Source organism: Micropterus salmoides, unplaced genomic scaffold (assembly GCF_014851395.1).
Source record: "Micropterus salmoides isolate LMB-PRFRI ecotype aquatic unplaced genomic scaffold, ASM1485139v1 Ms_hic_scaffold_6, whole genome shotgun sequence".
Lineage (NCBI taxonomy): Eukaryota > Metazoa > Chordata > Actinopteri > Centrarchiformes > Centrarchidae > Micropterus > Micropterus salmoides.
The window spans coordinates 4,053,454-4,077,922 of record NW_024044348.1 but is presented as its reverse complement, the minus strand read 5'-3'; the positions used below and the strand labels follow the sequence as shown (position 1 = coordinate 4,077,922).

Sequence of the window (24,469 nt, the reverse complement as noted above, 5' to 3'; positions counted from 1 at the left end):
TTACTTTTAATGTAATATGATTTATACTTTTTGTGAATACAATCCAATTAATCTTATTTCCATCCTGAATAGACGCCTTATTTTGAAAACCGGACGTTTTCACATGTGTTTCCTCCTCGCGCTAAATTCATCCAGTCCGACCCAGTTTGAAAATAATGTTGTATGTGCTTCTCGTCCGGCGTAACATGAAGACTTCACAGCCTCTCTTCAGGCAGGACTCTCATCCTGCAGCACTTGTCGTTGCAATGGTCCGTACTTGTATAGCGCCTTTCTAGTCTTTTCGACCACTCAAAGCGCTTTTACACTACATCTGCATTCAGCGCTCAAACAGAAACTAACAGTCACACACATTCATACACTGGTGGAACAGCCACCAGCGGCAATTCAGGGTTCAGTATTTTGCCCAAGGACACTTTGACATGGAGGAGCCGGGGATTGAACCGCCGACCTACCGATTTAACAGACAACCCGCTCTACCTCCTGAGAGGATAAAGTCTCTAACCTGCCTGTCAGCTCGCTCTGGGCCGCTTCAGTTACCATAAAGGCTTTAATACGTGTGCACTCCAAGTGTAGGTGCGGCTAGCTTAATCGCCTTCTCACAAACGAGTGACAGAAACACTCAAAGCGGGTCAGACCGTTTGTTGCCTTTTCTAAGAAGTCAGCCACAGATGGAGCGGATGTGCTCGGAGACAATTCAGCAGAACAATGTCGGCAAACGGCCATTTTTGGACGTCTTTCTTGGACACTTTAAAATGCTTCCACACAGACGACATGTCAACGTAATTGGTCAGTGTAATTTACTGTGTTTTGACTTATTAGGCCGAACACTGAAAGTGCTTTATTTTGCTATTTTCGGCCGATTAATTTCAGTGGCCGAACATTCGGTGCATCGCTATAGTAAACCGTGAGTGTATTATGCGGCTGCTGCTTGTCCTCTAACCCAGCATTTTGTGTGTGTGTGTGTGTTTTATGTGTGTGTGTGTGTGTGTGTGTGTGTGTACGTGCATCTTGCACAACACAGAAATCTTTCAATGTTTCCTCTCAGCGCGGGAGGTAGCTCGCAGTCGGGACAGAGAGCGGGCCAGCAGCAGCACAGGACTGGGCTCCGGCTCCGTTTCCAGGAGTGGAGGAGGAGGAGGAGGAGGAGGAGGAGGAGGTGTTGATGACGACTCCATTCTGTCGCAGGAGGGGAGGAGGGGCAGTACGGGTCTCCCAGAGGGCCAGGACCTGTACACAGCAGCCTGTAACTCTGTGATCCACCGCTGTGCCCTGCTCTTGCTGGGGGTGAGCCCTGTGCTGGGCGAGCTGACCAAGCAGAACCAGGAGGAGGGCCAGACCCAGTCAGCCACGGGAACACAGGAGTGTCTGAGCTTCATGACCAGGTCAGAGCACAGTCAGGAGGGCGGGGGTGATATTAAAAATAACACTTATTGACGGATAAATAGTTACCTCTTTAGTGCTGAAATGAGTTTACAACCTTTTCCTGAGGCAAAGCAAAAGAGATTTTTAAAAATGTAACCCTTAAATACCTAAATGTACATTGAAACAGTTTAGGTACCTGTAATTGTTCCTCCTGTCCACACTGGCCCATGAAGAAATCCTGTCCTAAACTGAAATAAACAAATGCACAAAGGAATGCGCCCGAAATAAGGGCACAATTATATAAATCTCCCGTCATCTTTTGAAACAGACGACCGCTATGGAAGCAAACCGCCACTTACGTCTTTGGTCTCTCCTCAAACGGAGGCGCAGAAGTATTGCTGGCTGTCTTCTTCTCCTTTCCTGCCGGCGATGATCTAATGTTCGCACAACGAGGACGTTTATTTGGCGAATTTGAACTAGCGTTGAGTGCAGTTGGTGCTGCAGGTAGTAAGACCATAATAATAACAATATAGTGGCAACGATTCATTCTTGTCAGAGCTACCTGCTACTACTAGCTAGATCACTGAAGGCTTATATTAGCTCTTGCCGACCGTATGGATTTTTGTAGAGAACAAGGACTATGGATTTTTCCCCTATCTCTAACATTGGAATTAGGGATGCACGGAAATGAAAATTCTTGGCTGGAGCTGAAACCAAATATAATGAACAACTTTACCAAATAAGTTCATTCACATTTTTTCCATTTATTTTGGCAAAACATTTTTTTTTTTTACCACTGCATAAATTAAATAGTCAAAATGAGCTTTTTACTCAGTGTTTCCCACAGGATTTGCAGAGACTATGGTGGGGGGGTCCGGGGCCCGAGAGGGTCCAGTAAAGTAAATTACATGTGTCTGTTTACTTTTAATGGACACATGTAATATGTTTTATACTTTCTGTGAATATAATCCAATTAATCTTATTTCCATCCTGAATAGACGCCTTATTTAGAAAACCGGACGTTGTCACATGTGTTTCCTCCTCGCGCTAAATTCATCCAGTCCGACCCGGTTTGATAAATAATGTTGTATGTGCTTCTCGTCCGGCGTAACATGAAGATTTCACAGCCTCTCTTCATACTAAAGAGACAAACTGACAGAATAAAGTCTCTAACCTGCCTGCCAACTCGCTCTGGGCCGGTTCACTTTACCATAAAGGCTTGAATAAGTGTGCACTCCAAATTTAGGTGCGGCTAGCTTAATCGCCTTCTCAGAAACAGAAACACTCAAGGCGGGTCAGACTGTTTGTTGTCTTTTCTAAGAAGTCAGCCACAGATGGAGCGGATGTGCTCGGAGACAATTCAGCAGAACAGCGTCTGCAAACGGCTCAGACACTTTAAAACGGCTCAGACACTTTAAAATGCTTCCACACAGACGACATGTCAACGTAATTGTTCAGTAAAATTTCTTCAGTCTTTTGAATTATTAGGCCGAACACCGAAAGTGCTTTTTTTCTTTAGCTATTTTCGGCCGATTAATTTCGGTGGCCGAACAGTCGGTGCTTCCCTAATTGGAATAAAGAAGGAATCTCTTTGCAGCCAGTGTGCCATTACAGCAAGATGAAATGTTCTTCTAGTATAAATATTTTATGAGTGTTATTTTAAGACAAACTTGAAACTCAATCTTTAATATTTGAGCTTGAACATAATGGAAAGAAGACTAATTTGCCAACAAGGCATATGCCAGTAGGAAAGCGTAATGGTACCAGCATCCTGGCCAATATTGGCTTGGAATAATATACCCAGTGAAATTAGATTAAAATCTGCCAATACGTTATTCTACCCACTGCCAAAGAATGTGTTTGTATCCAGTCCACAAATCTGTGGTGTAGGAGAGGCTTCTTCTTGAGTGTGTGTGTTGTTGGTTACTGTGATAATGATGGTTATACAATTAAAACTATACTGTAAACCTTTGTATTTTCTATTGCTATATATAGTTATACAGACTTTTGCTAACTCCACAGGTCTAAATGTTGCCTTTGCTTGGAGGGGCCTTAATAGATTCTGTCATGGTGAACATATTATCACCTTCCCCATTTTTTGATATACTGTATTTAGCCCCATATATTTTACTTTATTGTTGGCACTGAGTGGTTTTGTGGAGTGGAGTCATTATTTCTAAGTTGTTGCGTTGGCATGACAAAGATGATAAATGTCTCTGTGTGTGTTTGTTTGTGTGTGTAGGAGTGAGAGTCTGAGTGCAGAGAGCCGTTCGGTGCAGAGCAGCCCGAGCTACAGACTGATGAAGTCCAGGAGCGAGTCTGACCTCTCCCAGCCCGAGTCAGACGAAGAGGGTTACACTCTGGTAGAGCAGACACTTTCTCGTACACATACATGTACTCGTCTGTCTCGCTACATCGGCGTCTTTGTGTTTGTGAGCTGCATACCAAGAGATGAAAAGCCACGTAGTTACGATTTGAAAGCTACATCAGGCTTCGTCTCTGTTTTTGTCTTTCAGAGTGGAAGGAGAAACGTTGACCTGGACTTGGCGTTCTCTCACAAAAAGAGAGGTAAAGACCCGCTGCAGAAAGATCTATCTAACGTTGCGAGTAAGGACGATATAGTTTTCATCAATCATTTGTTATTTTTGTCTCTCTGTCTTTCGATTCCTGTGTGGATAGTTTATTTGCTTCTTTTGGGGCAGTTGAGCCCCAAACACAAGAGGAGCTCCAAGCAAGTAACCGATGGCATGTTTATTCCTCTTGTTAGCTCATACCTCCATAACCGTGATGCCCCCCCCCCCACCATTCATCGCTCATTATGAGGGCCTTGATTTCAGCTTCACTTCAAGACACTTCATGTTCTACGCTCTAAGAAATAAAGAAATAAATAAAGAGCATACAGATGTGCCTATTGTACAAATGACAGTTCATTCTTCTGCTTTGAACGTTTGTTACTTTGCACAATGATGGCTCATTCCTCGTGAAGAAAGTGATTTGTCACGCAGAAGAGTTTCCATGGAATTACCAGTTGCACTGTTAAAGAAATCATTAATACTGACACATTGGCGTCAGTGCTTTCAGCCATATAGAAAAGGCCTGCCCTTGTTGCCATTTCACTTCTCAACTGCAGCATTTTCTCCTCAGTGGGTTTTTAAACCGTGTGCGCCCATTATAAAAGAATCCATAATAGCTGATGAAGGCCTGCATGAAGAATCAGCATTTGGCTAATTGATGAACTCCTGTAGAGTAATAATGCATTGCACTGCATAGCTCTTAAGTGCTTAAAAGCACCATGGTCCATCCATCAAAACGGTCATCTTGTGCATTTATGCGTCTGAAAGGCTTGCTTCCCTCTCCTCCTGTTTTCAGGCTTACTTTACAGCTCCCCAGACTCCCTGGCTGAGTCCTGGTTCCGGGCCAAACTGAGCCGCCAGCGGAGCTACAGCTCAGCCTACTCCTACGAAGAGTCAGACCTGGACCTGAGTCGCTCTCTGGGCGTCCACGCTCTCATTGACAACATGGTCAGCTTTATCAGCGGTGATGTAGGCCTGGCGCCAGCCTTCAAGGAGCCAGAAGAAAGTATGTCCACCAGCCCACAGGCAACTATCCTGGCCATGGAACAGCAACAGAGCAGGGCCGAGGTGAGGGACTTTCTCAGGGCTTGTCTGAGTGACTGTCTGCCTTGGTACTCTAAGTGAAGCACACGTCACTTTTATTGCTTTAATGCCACATGAAATTAAATTTTATTTTCACACCAGCAGTGCAGTGATTGTGTACTTCATAATAACACTTGTCACTGAAACTTGTCACTGAAACCCCTGATTTTTGTAAATGTAAACGCTCCGTATTTGTATAGCGCCTTTCTAGTCTTTTCGACCTCTTTCCTCCAGGCTGCATGTCGAAGTGTCCTTGGGCAAGATACTGAACCCTGGCTGCTCCGCCAGTGTATGAATGTGTGTGAATGTTAGTTTCTGTTTGAGCACTTAGGCTCACACAAATTCATACACTGGTGGAACAGCCACCAGGGGCAATTCGGGGTTCAGTATCTTGCCCAAGGACACTTCACCATGCAGCATGGAGGCGCCGGGGATTGAACCGCCGACCTTCAGATTAACGGGCAACCCGCTCTATAGCGCCTCTCTAGTCATTTCGACCAATCAAAGCGCTTTTTACACTACATCTTCATTTACCATTCACACACATTCACACACTGGTGGAACAGCTTGTCATGCTTCAGTTGAGATTAAGAGTATTCTTTGACCTTTCTTTCAGAACAGCACTGCTTAAAGGAAAACGCTGGTGATATGTCTTATTTTCAACAAATGCCATGAAAAGACCAAAACTCTTAACAGTGCTTTTTGACTTTGACTACCCTGTCTATGGCTCTCGGCCCACTGCCCATTGGTAATCCCCTAAAAAAGTAGGCCACTGTAGTTTTTATCAAATGCATTTGTTAACTAGTAAATGCTGCAGTTGTACTGGCACTGCCTCTGCCAGAATAAGCTATGCATCCTCTAAGAGGAGGGGGTGCGAGATTATGAGTAACATTGATCCGTGGACATGCATATGAATATTTACTGCAGCAGGACGGCGTATGTGGGACTGAGTCAAAATAAACTTAATGGTGATGAAGGAACATGTCACACAGGGCAACAGTGAGGCTCCTGATGTGTTTTAATAGTTTTTGGAAAACACTGGAGCTCTATGGCTCAGAGGAAGAAGATATAGGGACAATACTTGTTAGTAGGATGATAGATTGTTGGTTTTGGTCATTTCATGGGATTGCAAATAAGAAAAATACTGAATATCACCAGACTTATCCTTTAAACCAAAACTATTAAGTGGTCAAACAAATGAGGCTGTTTTTTTGTTGATTTTCCGAGCAAGATATTATTAGTAATAGTTTTAGAAACCTGTTAGAGTAACCACTTGACTAATGGGATGTGTTTTATATCCAGCTGCGGTTAGAGGCACTCCACCAGATTGTGGTGTTGATCTCTGGCATGGAGGAGAAGGGCAGCCAGCCCGGGAACGCAGACCGATCCAGCAGCGCCTTCCAGTCGTCCTCCCTGCTCACCTCAGTCAGGTTGCAGTTCCTGGCGGGCTGTTTTGGCCTCGGCACGGTGGGCACAGGAGGGCTGAAGAGAGAGAGCGTGCAGCTACATCACTATCAGGTATAGTGCAGTCAACTGCTGACAAAATACTTCCATTTGTGGGTTGTGTTTGATTTAGAAAAGAGCGTTTTTCCCTGTGTCATAACACACCAGTGCATACTTTGTTTTGCAGGATGGTGTAAAAGCAGCCAAGAGGAGCATTCAGATGGAAATCCAGACAGCTGTTCATAAGATCTACCAGCAACTGTCTGTCACACTGGAGAGGGCACTGCAGGCAAACAAGCACCACATAGGTAATAGAGACGACTGCTGTACATCCCCTGTAGCAGAGCCTCAATAGGTTATTGGGCTAAAATTATTCAGGTCGCTAAATATACAAGTCGCTGACATTTCTCACTGAATTCTATGACATTAACTTGTTAAATCTTTCAATTTGCAGCTTGTTTATGTGAACCTGGGATCCGTTCTCGCTTGTTCTTTCAAAGTTGTTCATGTGTATGACGAGCAATTCTTTGTTATTCCAATTAGCCTTCCTAATGCCTTTTATCTCTTTCTGTTGTTCCCTCTCATTTCTAGAAGCCCAGCAACGCCTCCTGCTGGTGACTGTGTTTGCACTGAGTGTTCGCTACCAGCCAGTGGACGTCTCCCTGGCCATCTCCAGCGGGCTTCTCAACGTGCTCTCCCAGCTCTGCGGGACGGAGACCATGCTGGGGCAGCCGCTCCAGCTGCTGCAGAAACCTGGAGTGTCCCAGCTCAGCACTGCCCTCAAAGTGGCCTCCACGCGCCTGCTGCAGATACTGGCCATCAGCACTGGGTAAGAGCTTAAAGGAAACTGGAGTAATCGAGTCGTCGTGACTTCAGTACTTTGTTAATCTAACCCAATACAAAGACAAGATCACATCCTCAGCTGTGTTTTTTCTTGGATTTGCAGAACCTATGCAGACAAATTAAGTCCCAAGGTTGTCCAGTCGCTGCTGGACCTGCTCTGCAGTCAGCTGAAGAACCTGCTGTCTCAAGCAGGAGTTAGTCTTCTGTCTGCTGGAAAAGACCAAGACGACAACAAGCAGGAGGACAGTGCAGACTCTGAAAAGAAAGACTTCAGAGGTGATCCGGGAGTTTCATTTTTAGTGACATGATGAGGAAGCCATGTTTTGCCTGTTTTATGACACATGCAGCGTACGCATGTGAGCACTGTTGTTTTTTTATTAACAAAAGCTGTGACTAAACACATTTGTTGATAACAGTATTTCTTTGGCAACAATTTAATGATAAATATAAATCAATTAACCTTGAACTACAACAAAAATGTGACAAAAACAAAACTATAATTTCAAAAACAAACAAATTGACAGTCAATCGATCAGGAATCAAGAGTGATCAAAATCTGTTACAAACGCAGTGCACAAAGATAGCAACTGTCAACTTGACCAAAAAAATGCTATTCACAAATACAAGAAATTATTAATAAATATAAAACCAGACAACATTCAAACGATTAAAGTGTGATCAAAACTTAAATAAGTTTATTTTTATCTAAAAACTTATATAGAACCTGGTGCCTGAATGTAGTTAATGAGTTAATGTTTAGATTCTCTGGGATTAGCAATTAAAAGCAGTAGAAACAGCAGTAAGTGAATGAAGGAAATTTAATATGTGGCCCATAACTTTATTTGTGTTGGTGTGTTTTTCAGCTTTGATCCGTAAGCAGCACACAGCTGAGCTACACCTCGGAGACTTCCTGGTCTTCCTCAGGAGAGTGGTGTCCTCCAAGGCCATCCAGTCAAAGATGGCCTCCCCTAAATGGACTGAAGTGCTGCTCAACATCGCCGCACAGAAATGCTGCTCAGGTACAGCCAGCTTATGTAATACAACACAGATTATTGTGCGGTACATAATGTGATGAAAACATAGCTGAGACTTCAGCTCTTGTTGGCTGTTACTTGTAGGGGTCCCTCTGGTGGGAAACCTGAGAACTCGGCTCCTGGCTCTTCATGTTTTGGAGGCTGTCCTGCCTGCCTGTGAGGCCAATATAGAGGATGACCAAGTGACACAGGTATACCGCTTACTTTGCTTTGTGTAAGTCCTCAATAACAGACTGCCATCATTCAGGGAGCTTATGTAATTTGTTCTCTTCTAGGTTGTGGAGCGGCTGTTCTCCCTGTTGTCTGACTGCATGTGGGAAGCTCCCATTGCTCAGGCCAAACACTCAATCCAGATCAAAGAAAAAGTTCACGAACTCAAACTACAGGTCTGCGGCCAATCATTCTCTTTCCCACCGTAATTGATAATCATTTTTGTTTGAGTGGCTTAACAGTTTCTTTAATCCACAGGGAGAGGCAGAGGAAGAAGACGAGAACCTTCCCATTCAGGAAGTGTCCTTTGACCCTGAGAAGGCTCAGTGTTGTGTGGTGGAAAATGGCCAGGGTCTGACCCATGGCAGTGGGGGCAAAGGCTATGGCCTGGCCTCCACTGGTATCTCCTCTGGATGCTACCAGTGGAAGGTTGGCGCAAACATGAATGAATGTTGTCAAAAGTTTAAGATATCTCCTTTTTTTTTGTGTGTGTGCTTGTTGTGATTAACTTCACGTTTTCTATCTTCTATCTAGTTTTACATCGTGAAGGAGAACCGAGGCAATGAGGGAACATGTGTAGGCGTTTCGCGGTGGCCCGTGCACGACTTCAACCACCGCACCACATCAGATATGTGGCTATACCGAGCGTACAGCGGGAACCTGTATCACAATGGGGAGCAGACACTGACACTTAACAGCTTTACTCAGGGAGACTTCATCACCTGTGTCCTGGACATGGAGGCCAGAACCATCTCCTTTGGCAAGAACGGAGAGGTGAGAGACAAACATGTCGCTACTTTATTCTTCTGATGATTAGACTGGGGTTATAGTCATGTGACATGCAACAGTTTAGTGTGTGTGTGTGTGTGTGTGTGTGTGTGTATATATCTATATATCTATAAATCTATATATATATAGATATATATGTTCTCTTCATATATTATTTTGAAAATGTATTCAAAAAAATTCTTTAACGTATGACAAACTGTCTAATTCCTCATACATACTCAGCCCCAACAAACAGCATCTGAAAAATCCACTCAAACTGGGCAAAGAAACTTATACAAACCCACATTCATTTATATTTTTATTACACAAAATACATAAAATTATCATAAAACTTCAATTGATAGCCCGTCCTTTTATTTGCTTAAATCACTGAACTCACCCTGCCTATATTTGGGACAGGCCTTTAATTCCTATAGCATGGCGGTAAATCTGAAAGATTAATACTTTGGTGCTCATTGTGTCTCAAAATGAACTAAAAGGTTGAATTGTGGAGAATCTAACTGATCTAACGATGTCCTGATTGCAAAAGTTTAAACATTTATATTTGTATGTGCGATCTAAGCAGCTTAGAAACCGCTCAAGCAGGTGACACGGTCGGCTTCAAGAGGTTTTATACAACCTAAGAAACTATATAAAAACCAGACCAGGCGTCTAATTGAGACCTGCGTTTTAAGAGAAGAAACGGCATGAAAGCAATACCTCAGGGTCCTGTGTCCATCCCTAACTGCTGACTTGTGATTCCACAGGAGCCAAAGTTAGCCTTTGAGGATGTCGACGCCACAGAACTGTATCCCTGTGTGATGTTCTACAGCAGTAACCCAGGAGAGAAGGTAAGAGAGCGTAAATGTCCATCCGTCTGTGACGCCTACTTCTTCCGCACAACAGCTACACGAGGAGTTATTTTACCTCTGTTGACTTGCTTACTTATCCTTCATTTACTGTGGCTCAGCAGTCCGTTAGGGATGAGATTTCTTTTATATGTGAGCTTTTTTCCTCATATGATTTGATAAAAACAATTTACCACCTAAATTAGACAATGGGAACAGAGTACCTGTTGAGCTATACAGTACAGTCCTCTATACAGTAAATAAATGATATAGACAAAGACACTCCCTCACTCTGCAGACACATCTTTTATTTAAGGGTGGTGCAACAGTTGAGCAGCAAGAATCAAAACATGTTTTATTCTCTAAATGCGAGTGTGTGTTCATTGGTTTAGGCGTCTGTGGAAAACCTTGGCTTTCCCGTGGCAGCTAAATCTTGTAAATGCATTTATTTATATATGTATTTTTCCAGGTTAAGATTTGTGACATGCAGATGAGGGGAACACCTCGAGACCTCCTACCTGGTGACCCGGTCTGTAGCCCCATGGCCACTGTCCTGGCCGAGGCCACCACACAGCTGATACGCATCTTACATCGCACTGACCACTGGACGCATCGCATCAACAAGACCATCATCGAGCGGCTCCACAAGATTAAACCGTGCTTTAGAGAGTCGGCCAGTGCATCTGGCAGCGGTGGGGGTCAGAGGCTGAAAAAGAGTCGCTCAGTGCAGAGCCGCGAGGAGCACGATGCCCAGAGAGAGAGCCAAGAAACACCCACGAGGACGGAGGAGGAACGGGGACGCCACGGACGGCAGCATGGCTTGGGGGACCTGTCGGATCACCACCTGAGAACGCTCTGCACCGAGGTGTGGCCGGTCCTCGCGATCATCGGAGGGGCGGATGCAGGCCTACGTGTTGGTGGGCGATGTGTGCACAAGCAGACGGGGAGGCACGCTACTCTGCTGGGCGTGGTGAAGGAAGGCAGTACCTCAGCGAAGGTGCAGTGGGACGAGGCGGAGATCACCATCAGGTACCGGGTGAAATGTTTTTCTTTTTTGTCACTTTTTTTTTTTTGTTGACATTTTTCTTTCTGTATATGTTGCTGTATTTGTCATTCGCTGGTATGTTTTATAGGTTTACCAACGTGTCAGCTAGCTATACATTTATTTAAATTAAACTGTATAGCCAAAGTAAACAACTTGACCTTTCTGTTCCGATACTTTTTGAGGGCACTGTGCGTCATCAGCAGTATGACCACGTGGCTGATAACATGTATTCTGAAACAAAGATGGAGCTGAATGTTTTTCACTGCCTTTATTCACATGCATCTAACATCCTGCATTAGCCTCTTTCTTTTTAATCACTTTTTCACCTTCCGTTTTCCCTTGCTCTGATTTACTGTTTTTCATGTTTCAGTTATTGACTCGCCATTGATCTCATTATTAATCCATAACCCTCTTGCATGGCCCTGTAAATCATGTTTTCGTGCCATACCCACACATTCCGTCTTTTTATTTGTCTTGCATGCTGTGTGTGCTCTTTCTCTCCTACCCTGTCCCTCACTTTGTGTTTCCTTCCCTTGTCTCTTTTCACTCCCCACTCCCTTCTATTAAAGCTTCCCAACTTTTTGGTCACCCAGTGACACTCCGCTGTACAACCTGGAACCCTGCGAGCCGCTGCCCTTCGACGTGGCGCGTTTCCGTGGCCTCACCGCCTCGCTGCTGTTGGACCTCACGTACCTTACCAGCATCCACGAGGAATCCGCCGCTAAGCTCAGCGCGCGACGCCACGAAAAGAAGCATCGCAACGCGGCCTCGACTGGACACGAGCCAACCAGTAATGAGGACAAGGCAGAAAATGAGGGGCACAACCGCAATGAACAAAAAGATAATATTGGAGCCTCACCTGGAGCATCTCCGAACACCACGACCTCTGACCTGCGTGTGTCCCACAGCCTGGAGGAAGTGAAAGCACATGTGGCGCCCAACTCAAAGTCGGAGAGTGAGATCTCCTCTGTTGGAGGGGTAGGCGGGAGTGAGACCCTTTTCACTGCAGCTTCTCATACTCCTGCGGAAGGGAACAGGAAGAAAGGCCACGATCACGGCTCTCGGAGTCATGAGCCCTCTTCTTCGTCTATCGCCACCCAGACGGAAATCCACGCTGTGCAGCTGTCCTACCTCTACCTGGGAGCCATGAAGACCCTCAGCGCCCTGCTTAGCTGCAGCAAGTATGCTGAGCTGCTGCTTATACCAAAGGTACTGCAGCTTTTATACAACACATACAATAATCTCTTACATGTTCTTCAGTAGCATTATGAAATTCTTAAAGGGCATTTTGACAAATACGCTTATTCATGCTCTTGCCAGGAGTTAGACGAGTAGGTCAATATCTTTCTGTTAAATATGTTCGTAAATATGTAAGCAGCTAGTTAGCTTAGCTTAGCTTAGTTTAGCATAAAGACTGGAAACATGTGGACACAGCTAACCTGGTAACAAAAGGTAAAGGTACTGACCTGCCTACCAGCACCCAATTTGCACGTCTCATTTGCTTGTTTTTGAACAAAAACAGTTTAAGACTAACATTTGTAGATTTATGGGGAGTTATGTGCTGGACTGTTTCTTGGATGGATGCAATGAGTTTCTAAGGAGTCTAAATTTTAACATGTGAATAGTATCTTCTCATCTACAGTGATTCTTGGCAAGAAAATCTGCCAAAAAAAGCTCAACATTTTGACCTAATTCTTGTTTTCACTTGTCTTCTTTGTTTATATATATATATATAATATTTGATATTTCACACCTGTGAGGGTGATGGATTATCTTGGCAAAGAAGTGCTCACTAACACAGATTTTGACAGATTTGTGAACAATATCTGAGAGAAATAGGCCTTATATATGACAGAAAGTCAGGTAAAGGTACTTTATTTGACACATACATGTTGCGAGATTCATCCTCTGCATTTAACCCATCCGTAAGCCGCGGGCAGCCACTGTACAGCGCCCGGGGACCAACTCCAGATTGAAATGCAGTGTCTGGTCAAACGACACTGACTGGAGAACCTACCTAACATGTGTTTGATGGTGGAGGAAACTCATGCAAACTCCGCACAGAAAGGCCGCTGTGAGGCCACAGTGCTATCCACCAGGCCGCCGTGCTGCCCTCAGATCTTTGAGTTCAGCTCATGATGAATGGGGGCAAAAATTCTTCAGTTTATAATATATTTATATAAATGGAGCAAACATACTGAATGTATCTGTGTACAAAAAGGTGGCTGTTGGGAGTAAAATCTCATACATGGAACAGATCCATGTCAAACATCGTTAGATTTATGCTAACCTATTCTCTCTTCCAACATCAAGGTGTTACCGGAAGCAGCACCCAGCGGGCACAACGCGGATCTAAATGCCAGCACCAACGGGAGCACAGCTGCCACCTCGCCAGCATGCCAGGAAGAGGTGGAGATGCGGGCGGCTCTGCAGTTTCTCATGCGCCATATGGTGAAGCGGGCAGTGATGCGCTCCCCCATCAAGCGGGCCCTGGGACTGGCAGACCTGGAGAGGGCACAGGCCATGATCTACAAGCTAGTTGTGAATGGGCTGCTGGAGGAGCCCAGTGGAGCAAAGGCCAAGCCTGGTGAGAACATGTAGAGATTCGATGTACTTGGATTGTTAATTCGTGCCCGGAGATTTCCTTACTGTGTAAACAACAAGCATTTTTTTTTTTTTTTTTAGCTTTGCCTGTCTTTTCATCTCCTTTAGGAGTGAGAAGTGAACCAGAAGGTGAGGGGGAAGGTACAGAGGGTGAGCAGTTGGCGCAAACACCAGTCACCACCAGCCCCTCTGCCTCCAGCACCACCTCCTTCATGAGTTCCTCGCTGGAGGACACCACCACTGCTACCACACCTGTCACCGACACAGAGACCGTCCCTGCGTCAGAGTCTCCAGGGGTCATGCCTCTCAGCCTCCTCAGGTCAGAACAGATGGCTGCACATATTGTCAGTCAGCTAGTGTTAATGATTCACCTTGTTTTTCCATGTATGATTAAATTGAGATGATTATTTTAATGCTTCTCTCCGATTTGGCAGGCAAATGTTCTCAAGCTACCCAACTACCACCCTGGTTCCAACCCGCCGAGCTCAGACTCCTCCGGTGTCCTCTCTGCCAACCTCTCCCTCAGATGAGGTCGGCCGCCGGCAGAGTCTCACCTCCCCTGACTCGCAGCCCAGCAGACCACAAAACAGAACCGGCACCTGTAAGTATGCCAGATTTTCATAAATGTATGTCTGTTGTTCTTCATCTTCTTGTTCAACATCTCAGAGCTGCTCAGAGGTGGGTAGAGTAGTCAAATAATGTCATCAAGTAAAAAAACTGTTACTTTGCAAAAACAAGTACTCTAGTAAAAGTACCAAAAAAATAAACAAAGTATAACAAGTTAGCGAGTAACACAAATTCTTTGCATCAATGCTTTGTTTTGCACGGACATTTATTACTGTCGCACAGCGCGCTTACGCTGTGATCAAGTGAACACGACGTGATTATGATGGCGCTGTTTGCAAAGTGGAGGAAGAGAGAGAAAATATTGAGGGACGAAGAAGAAAGTGTCCAAAGAATGGGTTTATTTCAAGCTAAAAGAAAACAAGAGCTCTGTAATGTTACTTTCTGTCCACCGTAAAACGAAGCCGAGTAAAAGTACTTCTTATGCGATTACTCGCGATGAAATAATCTCTAAAATACTCTATTACTAAAATCATCGTTAGCTGCAGCCCTAAATCATTTCAGTCATGGTCTTCCTCAGGTAAAGGTAAAGACGTGAACCTGTATTTATTTGTGATGAACTGAAAACTCATCATCTCCTTTTTAACCTGCCACATATACACCAGAAAAATATTCCCACTGCGTATCTCACAAAATATCACATTAATATTATACTCCTTAAACATTGATCATTCCAATATAGATGTCCTAAGATCAGGTGTGAGGTCACTTAACCCTCATTTAGGCTCATTTTCTTCACCGTTTCCTGAAGAAGTCTGTGTGTCTGTCTGTTGAAACGTTAGGAGTATATAAATAGTAAGGGAATGACGTGATCTTGTGATATTAAGACCGGACGATATTTCTCATCGAGGTGAAGAGCTGTCTCATGAAATCAGCGTGATGGAGTGTGAGGGTGAACTTAGCATAAAAGGTGCCCCAGCTACTTTTAAATAGTTTGTGTCGCTGCCAGGGTCTGAAATTAGCACCCGCAACACACGACACACACAACATAAACAACAAACACACCCGCCGGTCAGTCCAGGGAATATCTGTGGTGGCATTTCAAACCAGGGGAAGAGGCCCAGTCCATCCTAGAGCGACAGCCAGTGCGCTGCTTGCCAGCTTGAGGGCCGGACTATGGGAGGTAACTCACTAAGCTTGTCTATTAGACTCAGGAGGCGTCACTTGGTTTTATTTTCTTTGGCTAACTTTTGTATTGAAACTGAGGTTTCTTTTTTTGTTTGCATGCTGGGATCCAGAAGAGGAGTTTTTTTGTTGAGATGTGGACTATTTCATTCGTTGGTGGTTAAACTGTGTGGGTTTTGTATTGAGCACTGACTGTATAACACCCTGTGGTGAGCTTTGCATTTCTTGTCGTCTGTGGGTACCTTTGAAATACCTGGTTGTTAATTAAGGTGAAGTGATTGTCATATACTGAAGACAGGGTTCTTCGTAAATGCAAACATGCATGCAAAGTTTTTGTGTAAATATATTGACCATTGAATAACAACATTATTTACATTAAATTATCCCTAAATGAGCTGAAAGTTACTCATTCATTTAGCGCATTATCAAAAGTTTTTCAGACCCTGGTGGCAGCTTTTTGAGTACCCTGTGGAAATAATAAACGGCGACAGACAATATGTAAGCAACATTTCAAAATGCAGCTGCGTTGTCTTGAATTTTGTGACTTTCAGGCCGAGAAAAGACGATCATATATTTTGTCATTGAAAATTTCTTTAAAATAGTGCTAAATATTGTTTCATTCTTGTAAACCCAATATTGTGTATTGCCTCGTCTCGTGAGCTAATAAATAGTTTAGATATGATATTATTGTAATCTAATCATTATCTGCAGCTGTGCAGAAATACCGGGATTTAAAAAAAGGAATAGACATGCAAAACAAACAAAAACAAAACTCTGCTCAGCGTTCGAATGTTGATTTAAAATTGGCATCTCAACTTTATGAATGAAGCTTCAAATTATTCTGTACAGCCCTACTGAAAGTGTAATAACAACAACTTTCACAAACATCTGAGTTATTTATTTATTGTTTTCCAAACGGAACCACTTATATATAAAATAATCAAATAAGTGTAGATTTTGCATTATAACATTGATACACACAAAGAGCGATATTCAAACATATAACCCAGATTTTCTAATAATTTCACATACTGTGGTGGTTGTTTGCTCCAGCTCTGTCAGACCCCAGCAGCAGGCTGTCCACTTCTCCCCCTCCTCCTGCCATCGCTGTTCCTCTGTTGGAGATGGGCTTCTCCCTGCGCCAGATCACCAAAGCTCTGGAAGCCACGGGTCAGTCTCACTCAAGTTCCCTGTTCGCCATTTTATTTCATTTAAATCAGTGCGTTTCAGCTCAATTCTTTTTCTGAGCAACACAAGTTGGGAGGCTTCACAACGGAGCGAGAAAAAGAGCAGAGCCTTCTAAGGCTTCAACTAACGATTAATATCATCATCGATTTTCTATTTGGTTTAGTAACCGTGGCCTGATAAGCACAGCAGGTGTGACTGTGTGGTGTATTGAGGGGTGTGTGTGTGTTTCTGTTCTCTCAGGTGCCCGAGGAGAAGCAGACGCTCAGAACATCACAGTGCTGGCCATGTGGATGATAGAGCATCCAGGTACAGAGGACGAACATGACGAGCCTCACACCAGAGGCAGCGGCGTTGGTGGTGATGGGTCCGACTCGTCCTGTCCGGGTGCAACAGCCTCTACTGGAGGCAAATCTCTGGAGAGGAGCTCGTATCTGTGCTCTCCTGGAGACATAGCCAGCGCAGATGCTTCAGAAATGGAGGAGGGCTTCAGCGAGAGGTACAGCACAAAAAAGTGTATTTAAAATTAGCATCCGAAACATTGGACACCCAACATGATCATTTCACAAGCAGCCGTGCTCAAAAGGAGCAGCAATATAATAATAATTTACTGGAAAAGGATAAATTTGCAGAAATAACTGATACATCAATACATATTGACACTCGGGCCGATACCTGTGGCAGTAAAACAAGATGCTACTCTTCCCAAACACACTGAGTATAATGAGACCTGGACTGACTCTGCTCTCTGACCCAGGTCAGGTCTCGGTCCAGGTGGACCCGTGAAGATCTCTAATTCATAATGTTAGTTCTAAATCTAAAGAATACTTTCAAGATTTCAGTACCAGAATTTACTCTTATCATACATGAGCAAAGTACAGATACATACTCACCAAATACCATGTTGAGTAAAGTGTGGATAAGTTTGAAATTCAGAAGCATCTACACATTATCAGTGCAGACGTACAGCCACAGAAGTCTGATCCAAAGATTATGCAGAATAAAACCGAGATCTGAGAAAACCAAGAGAGAATCCCAGAACTGTTATTTTCAAGTAGAGGCCGACCAATAAATCGACGTGCTGATATTATCGTCCGATATGAGCTAATTGCAGATAGATCCTACCGTGTTTACGAAGAGACAGAAGATAGAGTCTGCGTAGTTTGTCCACCAGAGGGCGCTCTGCATCTCCCTTGTAGGCAACACAAAACACAGCAATCAACTGACATAATGAGCTGTAGTTTTGCTCAAAAAACTGTTAACTGTTGAAAAGAAGAAAAATTATTTTGGCCGATAGGATTTTAAAATCCTCAAATATCAAAATCTGTATCGGTTTTAAAAATCCCAAATCAGCAGGGCTCTGTTGTCAAGTACCCTCAGCAGGAAGTTGAAGAACTTTATGTTCTCTATTCAGTTGGTGGAATCATCATAGTCACCATATATGTTGTACTTGGGGTCAGAAACATTTAAATATAGTTATTAGTTGTGGAATATTTAACATTTAGAATTTAAAAGGAATATTCTGTAAAGGAATCTGATCTTAGGAAAGATGTGTGTTTTTCTTCTTCACTGTAAAGTTAATTCGTTGAAGTATAAGAGCAAATTAATAAAGGGAACACAGGTATGGAAAGTTTCTGTTCACCTTTCTGATATACACTTTCTATATTTTTACACTATCATCGAAAGGACACTGAATCTTAGACGGATGTTTATTTGTAAAAGTATATAATATAAAGTCTATATTTGTGTACTTTGTAGTCCTGAGGGTCTGGAACAGGACAGTGCATCAGCCTCCAACGGTGCTCCGCTCAGAGGCCGCTCTGCTGTCGGTAGGAAACACCGCTTTGACTTGGCTGCACGCACACTGTTAGCCCGCGCTGGTAATTATATCCCAGAAAGACGTCTTCCACCTTTCTTCACCTTCAGTCGTAAGTGCAGATTTGTCTCCCACTTCCTCGCTTCACTTTACACTTCCTTTCCTTCTAAGCCGGACTGTACCGCTCGGTGCAGGCCCACCACAGCCAGTCACGTCGGGAGGCCTCATCCCTCCAACAGCAACAAGACCCGGGTGCCCTTTACGACTTCAACCTGGATGAAGAGCTGGAGATGGACCTGGACGAGGAGACCATGGAGGCCATGTTCGGCCAGGACCTTGCCAGTGACACCGACATTCTGGGAATGTGGATCCCGGAGGTACTGGACTGGCCAACATGGGTGTGTGTGACTTTATGCTATGGCTAGAGGGCTGCTAACACCTTTCTGCTCTTTACCTGCCCCGCATCACTTCGCACTCACAGTAAATTCATAACATGCATGCTGAAATGCCTGCTTTATGAGTCAGACCACTCACACTCAATTCATCTAACTGGCATGAAATGAAAGACTAAACACTTGGATTCTCAGTGCTGAAAGTTGTCTGCTGTTTGGGGAAGGAACTCATTAATCCAAAGCTCTCATTGGTTCATATTTCTAACACATAACATTGCACGGATGCTCAACTGCTGTTCAACTCTGTCTTGTTTGTGTGCGTATTGTGTAAATACATGTTTGTCTTCGTGTGTGTTCCTGTGTAATTGTACCACACCTCGCAGCACGTGTGTGAGACAGACGATCGAGATGAAGTGGTGGTGTGCGAGTTGTGCGAGGCCAACGTGGCCAACTTCAATCAACACATGAAGAAGAGCCACCCAGGCTGCGGCCGCAGCGCCAACCGGCAAGGCTACCGTAGTAACGGCTCCTACGTAGACGGCTGGTTCGGAGGGGAGTGTGGGAGTGGAAACCCTTACTACCTGCTGTGTGGCGGCTGCAGAGAGAAGTACTTGGCCATCAAAAGCAAGGCCAAAGTCCCCATTGTGGAGAGGTATGCACACCTGAGAAAGATTTGTGTCATTTGTTTATTGTTGACTTAGTCCTTATGACCTAACTGCAACTTTGGGTTGCTACTAAAGCTGGTCTGATAATCTGGGCTGATATATCTGCTGACATGTTGGGGGTAATTTATAAACAGGGTCTCCACCGGAGAGCAAAAAATGTTCTGCGAGATTCTACAGGAGATTCTTTTCAAATACGATTGTTTATTTAAATCGTGAGATATTTCAAACACTCAAATTTTGAAAGTGACCCTTCGCTAAGCCACGCCCCCCCCCCCCTTAGTTACTGTCGGACTTTTGTCACGGCGCTGCCACAGTTTATTACTGCTCTCGCTGCCGAAATTTGTAAAAGTCTTTTTTCCTCAACAAAATAAACATCTTAATAAAAAAAAGTCCTAATTCATGTGTGATTCGAGTGAATAAAATCAAGCATTTATTAATTATTTATTGAACATTTGTTATGTTGTTATTGAAAAAAAATTATATTGTGATAATTCTTTTTATTGTTTTATTGTTCAGCACTAACAGAATCTCCACCATTCCTCCCAAAAATGATTGTTTATTTAAATCATCAGATATTTCAAACAGTATTGTTTTTACAGCTGTGTTGAAAAATGTAACTGTTGCTTCCTCAGACTTGAGTACTACTGACTCTCAGGGTGTTTGCCTGTATACATGTGATGTCAGCCTTGATTTGTGTTGGTTTGTTTGCCAACTGTTTTCACACTCTTTTATTAAATTATAATTTTTATATTAATTTGAGAGACAATTTGAGGTAAAACTTCGGACCACTGTTCCCTTACAAAAGCCAAAATTCCTGTACAAAAGCTGCCCGTACTTCTGTTTTTGGACGGTATGTCATGTTGTGTTTTATTTCTGCACTATTTACCTGTTTTGTTCTGTGATCTGCACCCAGGTATAAGGGACAGGCTCCTGACCTCCTGGGAAAGCAGGACAGTGTCTACGAAGGTGAAGTGTATTGCAAACATTTCAAACTCAATTTGAAATTCACTTTGATGTGCTGTTGATTTCTGATTGTTTGCGTCTGTCCCGCTACAGAGGACTGGGACATGCTGGATGTCGATGAAGATGAGAAGCTGACGGGGGAGGAGGAGTTTGAGCTTTTGGCCGGCCCGTTGGGTCTTAGCGAGCGCAGGATTGTTCCCGAGGCTGTCCAGTTCCCTGACAGTGACCCACTAGGAGCCTCCATTGCAATGGTGACGGCCGCCAACAGTATGGAAGAGACTCTGCTGCAGATAGGTGAGATTAATATCCCTTGACTTCTGGGGACAACAACATATGTGATTTCTGAATATTATAGGAATGTATATAGTGTTTAGTTCAACCCTTAAAGCCTGTGTTGTTCTTTTTTTTTACCTAAGTAACATCCGTAAACTGTGTGTTTGTGCTCAGGCTGTCAGACCTCGGTGGATAAGAGCTCATCGGGCAGGGTGACCCTCGGCGAGCAGGCGGCAGCTCTCCAGAACCCCCATGACCGAGTGATGGCTCTGAGGAGGGTGACGGCTGCAGCCCAGGTGCTGCTGGCCAGGACCATGGTGATGAGGGCCCTGTCCCTGCTGTCTGTCAGGTAGTCTAACACAACATATGACTGCACCCCTAGTCTTATTTGAAATGAACAATAACAAATCTTCATCTTTCTGGAACCCATCACATGATGATGTCCCAGATGTACAGCGATTTTCTCTATGGTTTATGTGAGCATCCGTTCGACATATTTGCCACCTTTTTTTTGCTAATCACTAGATACTACATTCAGTGAAATAAAGCAGGTAAATAAAATATAAAGGCTTATTACGTATATTATGGAAATATTTTATTAATTTCATCCCTTTTGGATGACAAAAATCAAATCAAACATTAATTTGAATGTTGAAAAATGTTCCTAAAATGTCAGTTATGCAGTAAATGACGTTTCTCCTTCTGTCCCGCCTCCACCCTTCCTTCCCTCCCCACCCAGCGGCTCGAGCTGCAGCCTTGCAGCAGGTCTGGAGTCTCTCGGTCTGACTGACATCAGGACTCTGGTCAGGCTAATGTGTCTGGCGGCAGCGGGTCGAGCCGGTCTCTCCACCAGTCCTACAGCAGGCTCTGGCCACGCTGAAAGGACCCGTGGAGCCGCCAAGGCGAGCAAACCCATCTCCTGTCTCGCTTACCTCAGCACAGCAGTGGGCTGCTTGGCCTCCAACAGTCCCAACGCCGCCAAGCTGCTGGTGCAGCTCTGCACTCAGGTACACAGTGTTACTCGTCGGCCTGCTTCTTAATTCATATCTGGGCTTCATTCATTTTGTTTGTTTTTTTTGTTAGCACGCCTGACCTCCGCCCACAGCAGTGAATGTAACGCTCCAGTTCACATCAAAGGGAAAACAAAATGAAGCTCTGGGGGAGCACTTTAAACTGTGTGATGACACTGGCAGTCATTTAGTAGGCTTTTAAAAAAAAAAGTTAAAAGTCATGCTGTCGGCTCTCTCTGGACCGCCGCCCGATTAATATATTCCCGTGATCTTTGCTGGACCTGCTCAACTCAGATACTCGGCCTCTCAATTTCCGATCACTTCAACACAGCAGTAAATATTTCTCTTTTATCTAACTCCTCCCTCTCTTAGTCCTGCGCTTGGGACTTCTAGCCAAGCTGTGAGAACAGTTAAGCACAACCTTCTGGTAATAATAAGGTGCTTTTATTATATAGCCTACACTATGTAAGCAAAGAAAAAAGGTGCTCTCTCTCTCTCTCTCTCACATACACACAGAGTCAGAAGTCGAAGCTTCGATTATTCGCTGTTAATTACTGTCGAGGCTTCGAAGCTCAAAAAATGACATTCGGGCCAACCCTAGTATTTTTTGGTGCGTATTTGCCTTTAGTTAGATAGAATACAATAAAAGAAGAAATGGCCATTAATATGGGAGAGAGTGGAGGCAAAATATGCAACAAAGGTCCCCAGTCGGACATGAGCCAAGGATGATTACATGGTCAATGTCTTCAACCACAAGGCCTCCAGGATGTCCTTTTTATTTTGTGTTTGAAGCACTCAGCTCTGCTCAGTTATATTGCCCATCACGTAGTCTTTTCTTCCCACTGTGTGTTGGTTATGTGCCAGTGAAGAAGCATAACGTAAAAATTATTAAATGTCACATCCTGTAAAAATTATCCAAGAGTCAAGCTATGAAATATACATGAGCAGGGCCACGTGCTGATTTGTTTGTTGCCTTCAGTTGCTTGACTCAGACTAAAGATTTATTGATGGCCCTTGGCAGATACTGAAATATAACTGCTGCCGGCAGTGATCAGTGTTAAAGCTGAATGTGTTTATTATTATTATTATTATTATTATTACATGTTGTGTAGCTGTTACTGCTTCTCATGAAAACATTAATGTATACCACAGATTGTAAATTCTTTTCAACATTGGAATACCTGTATGTATGTTCATTTAAAGGAGCAACGTGAGCAACGTCCTGTAGGTTAGTTAAAAGTTATCATATCCAATGAAGAAACATGATAAATATACTTATTAACTTTTGTTTGTGCGTCATGTTCTGGTGGAAGCAGCTAGCCTGGCTCTGTCCAAAGTTCAAAAGTACACCTACCAGCACCTTAGGTCTCCAATTAACACGCTGTATCTTGTTTGTTTAATCCCCACCCAAACGGAAATGTAAAAACAAAAAACTGTGGTTTTAGGGGAGGAGTTGTGTGCTGTTACCATCTCTACTGATGTCAATCTTCTTGTCTCGCTTTCATAAAGAAAACAAATAAGCACTTAACACATTTTTGAAGTACTTCTTTAAGTGCAGTAGATTCTGTAAATACTGCAAAAAAGACTTTATTTACTGGAAAACCAGGTCCTCACTGCAGCAGGGTATTAGAAACAGGCATATATATATATATTTATATTAGCGCTGACCCCGAAGATTCGAAGCTTCGATGGGCGGAGCCTGGTTCGACTGTCAATCTCACAGTTTCGCAGCAAAACAAGGATCACGCCATTTTGGCAATATGGGGGTGCTCAACGTGTGATTTTTACATAGAACTACTAGTTTTCTCCCAATAACTTAAGGAACCGCAATGTTCAGGCAGCTGTCGCCAGCACGGCATGCACGCAAAACTCTGAGAGAGAGAGAGAGAGAGAGAGAGAGAGAGAGAGAGGATAGGGTCAACAATAAGCCTCAGTTTAGCTGGAAATTTACAGTGGAAGTTGAATGACTAGAGACCGCAGCTCTGCAGCTTCTCAAGATTAAAGCGGAGCTACCGTGTGTAACCCCACCTCCCCCCACCTCGTGCACAAAAACACACATGATTCAAATATCAGTCGACTACAGGCAGGACTTGACGATTCTGATTCGACTATGCAAATCCTTAGTCGGGGACAGCCCTAATATATATAAATATATATTCATCTGCTGCATAATAATGTGACCTTTTCAGAACCTGATCTCAGCTGCTACCGGCATGAATCTGACCACAGTGGACGACCCCATCCAGAGGAAGTTCCTGCCCAGCTTTCTGCGTGGCGTAGCCGAGGAGAACAAGCTCGTCACCTCTCCCAACTTTGTGGTCACGCAGGCTCTGGTGGCCCTGTTGGCAGATAAAGGGGCCAGACTCAGACCTGCTTATGACAAGGCTGACATGGAGAAAAGAGGTTTGTAGACTTCACATAGAAGGAGATATCTCATTGGTTGTCTTATATATCTCACCATGATAATATTTAATCGGTAGTTCCTGTGCTAAGTAAGTACTGAATACTCATTGTATATTTTCCCAAAATATCTGAACTTTTTTATATAAGAGTAATTAAACTAACTGCACATGGCACCACCTTGATTGATGCCACATTACATG

General features: G+C 43.8%; 1 protein-coding gene across 1 annotated transcript in view; it reads left to right on the top strand.

The window, feature by feature from the left end:
• Positions 1-24,469, top strand: part of herc1 (HECT and RLD domain containing E3 ubiquitin protein ligase family member 1) — a 78,813-nt gene that overhangs the window by 25,370 nt on the left and 28,974 nt on the right. Inside the window, 29 exon segments of the mRNA XM_038701101.1 lie at positions 1,022-1,382; positions 3,605-3,725; positions 3,879-3,930; positions 4,732-5,003; positions 6,321-6,536; positions 6,649-6,769; positions 7,053-7,290; positions 7,408-7,580; positions 8,168-8,323; positions 8,423-8,529; positions 8,614-8,724; positions 8,807-8,977; positions 9,083-9,322; positions 10,084-10,167; positions 10,634-11,193; positions 11,779-12,418; positions 13,523-13,796; positions 13,895-14,132; positions 14,248-14,414; positions 16,616-16,732; positions 16,991-17,246; positions 18,506-18,627; positions 18,735-18,961; positions 19,339-19,607; positions 20,534-20,586; positions 20,677-20,877; positions 21,031-21,205; positions 21,596-21,863; positions 24,056-24,269. Of these exon segments, the coding sequence (XP_038557029.1) occupies positions 1,022-1,382; positions 3,605-3,725; positions 3,879-3,930; positions 4,732-5,003; positions 6,321-6,536; positions 6,649-6,769; positions 7,053-7,290; positions 7,408-7,580; positions 8,168-8,323; positions 8,423-8,529; positions 8,614-8,724; positions 8,807-8,977; positions 9,083-9,322; positions 10,084-10,167; positions 10,634-11,193; positions 11,779-12,418; positions 13,523-13,796; positions 13,895-14,132; positions 14,248-14,414; positions 16,616-16,732; positions 16,991-17,246; positions 18,506-18,627; positions 18,735-18,961; positions 19,339-19,607; positions 20,534-20,586; positions 20,677-20,877; positions 21,031-21,205; positions 21,596-21,863; positions 24,056-24,269 (6,204 nt within the window).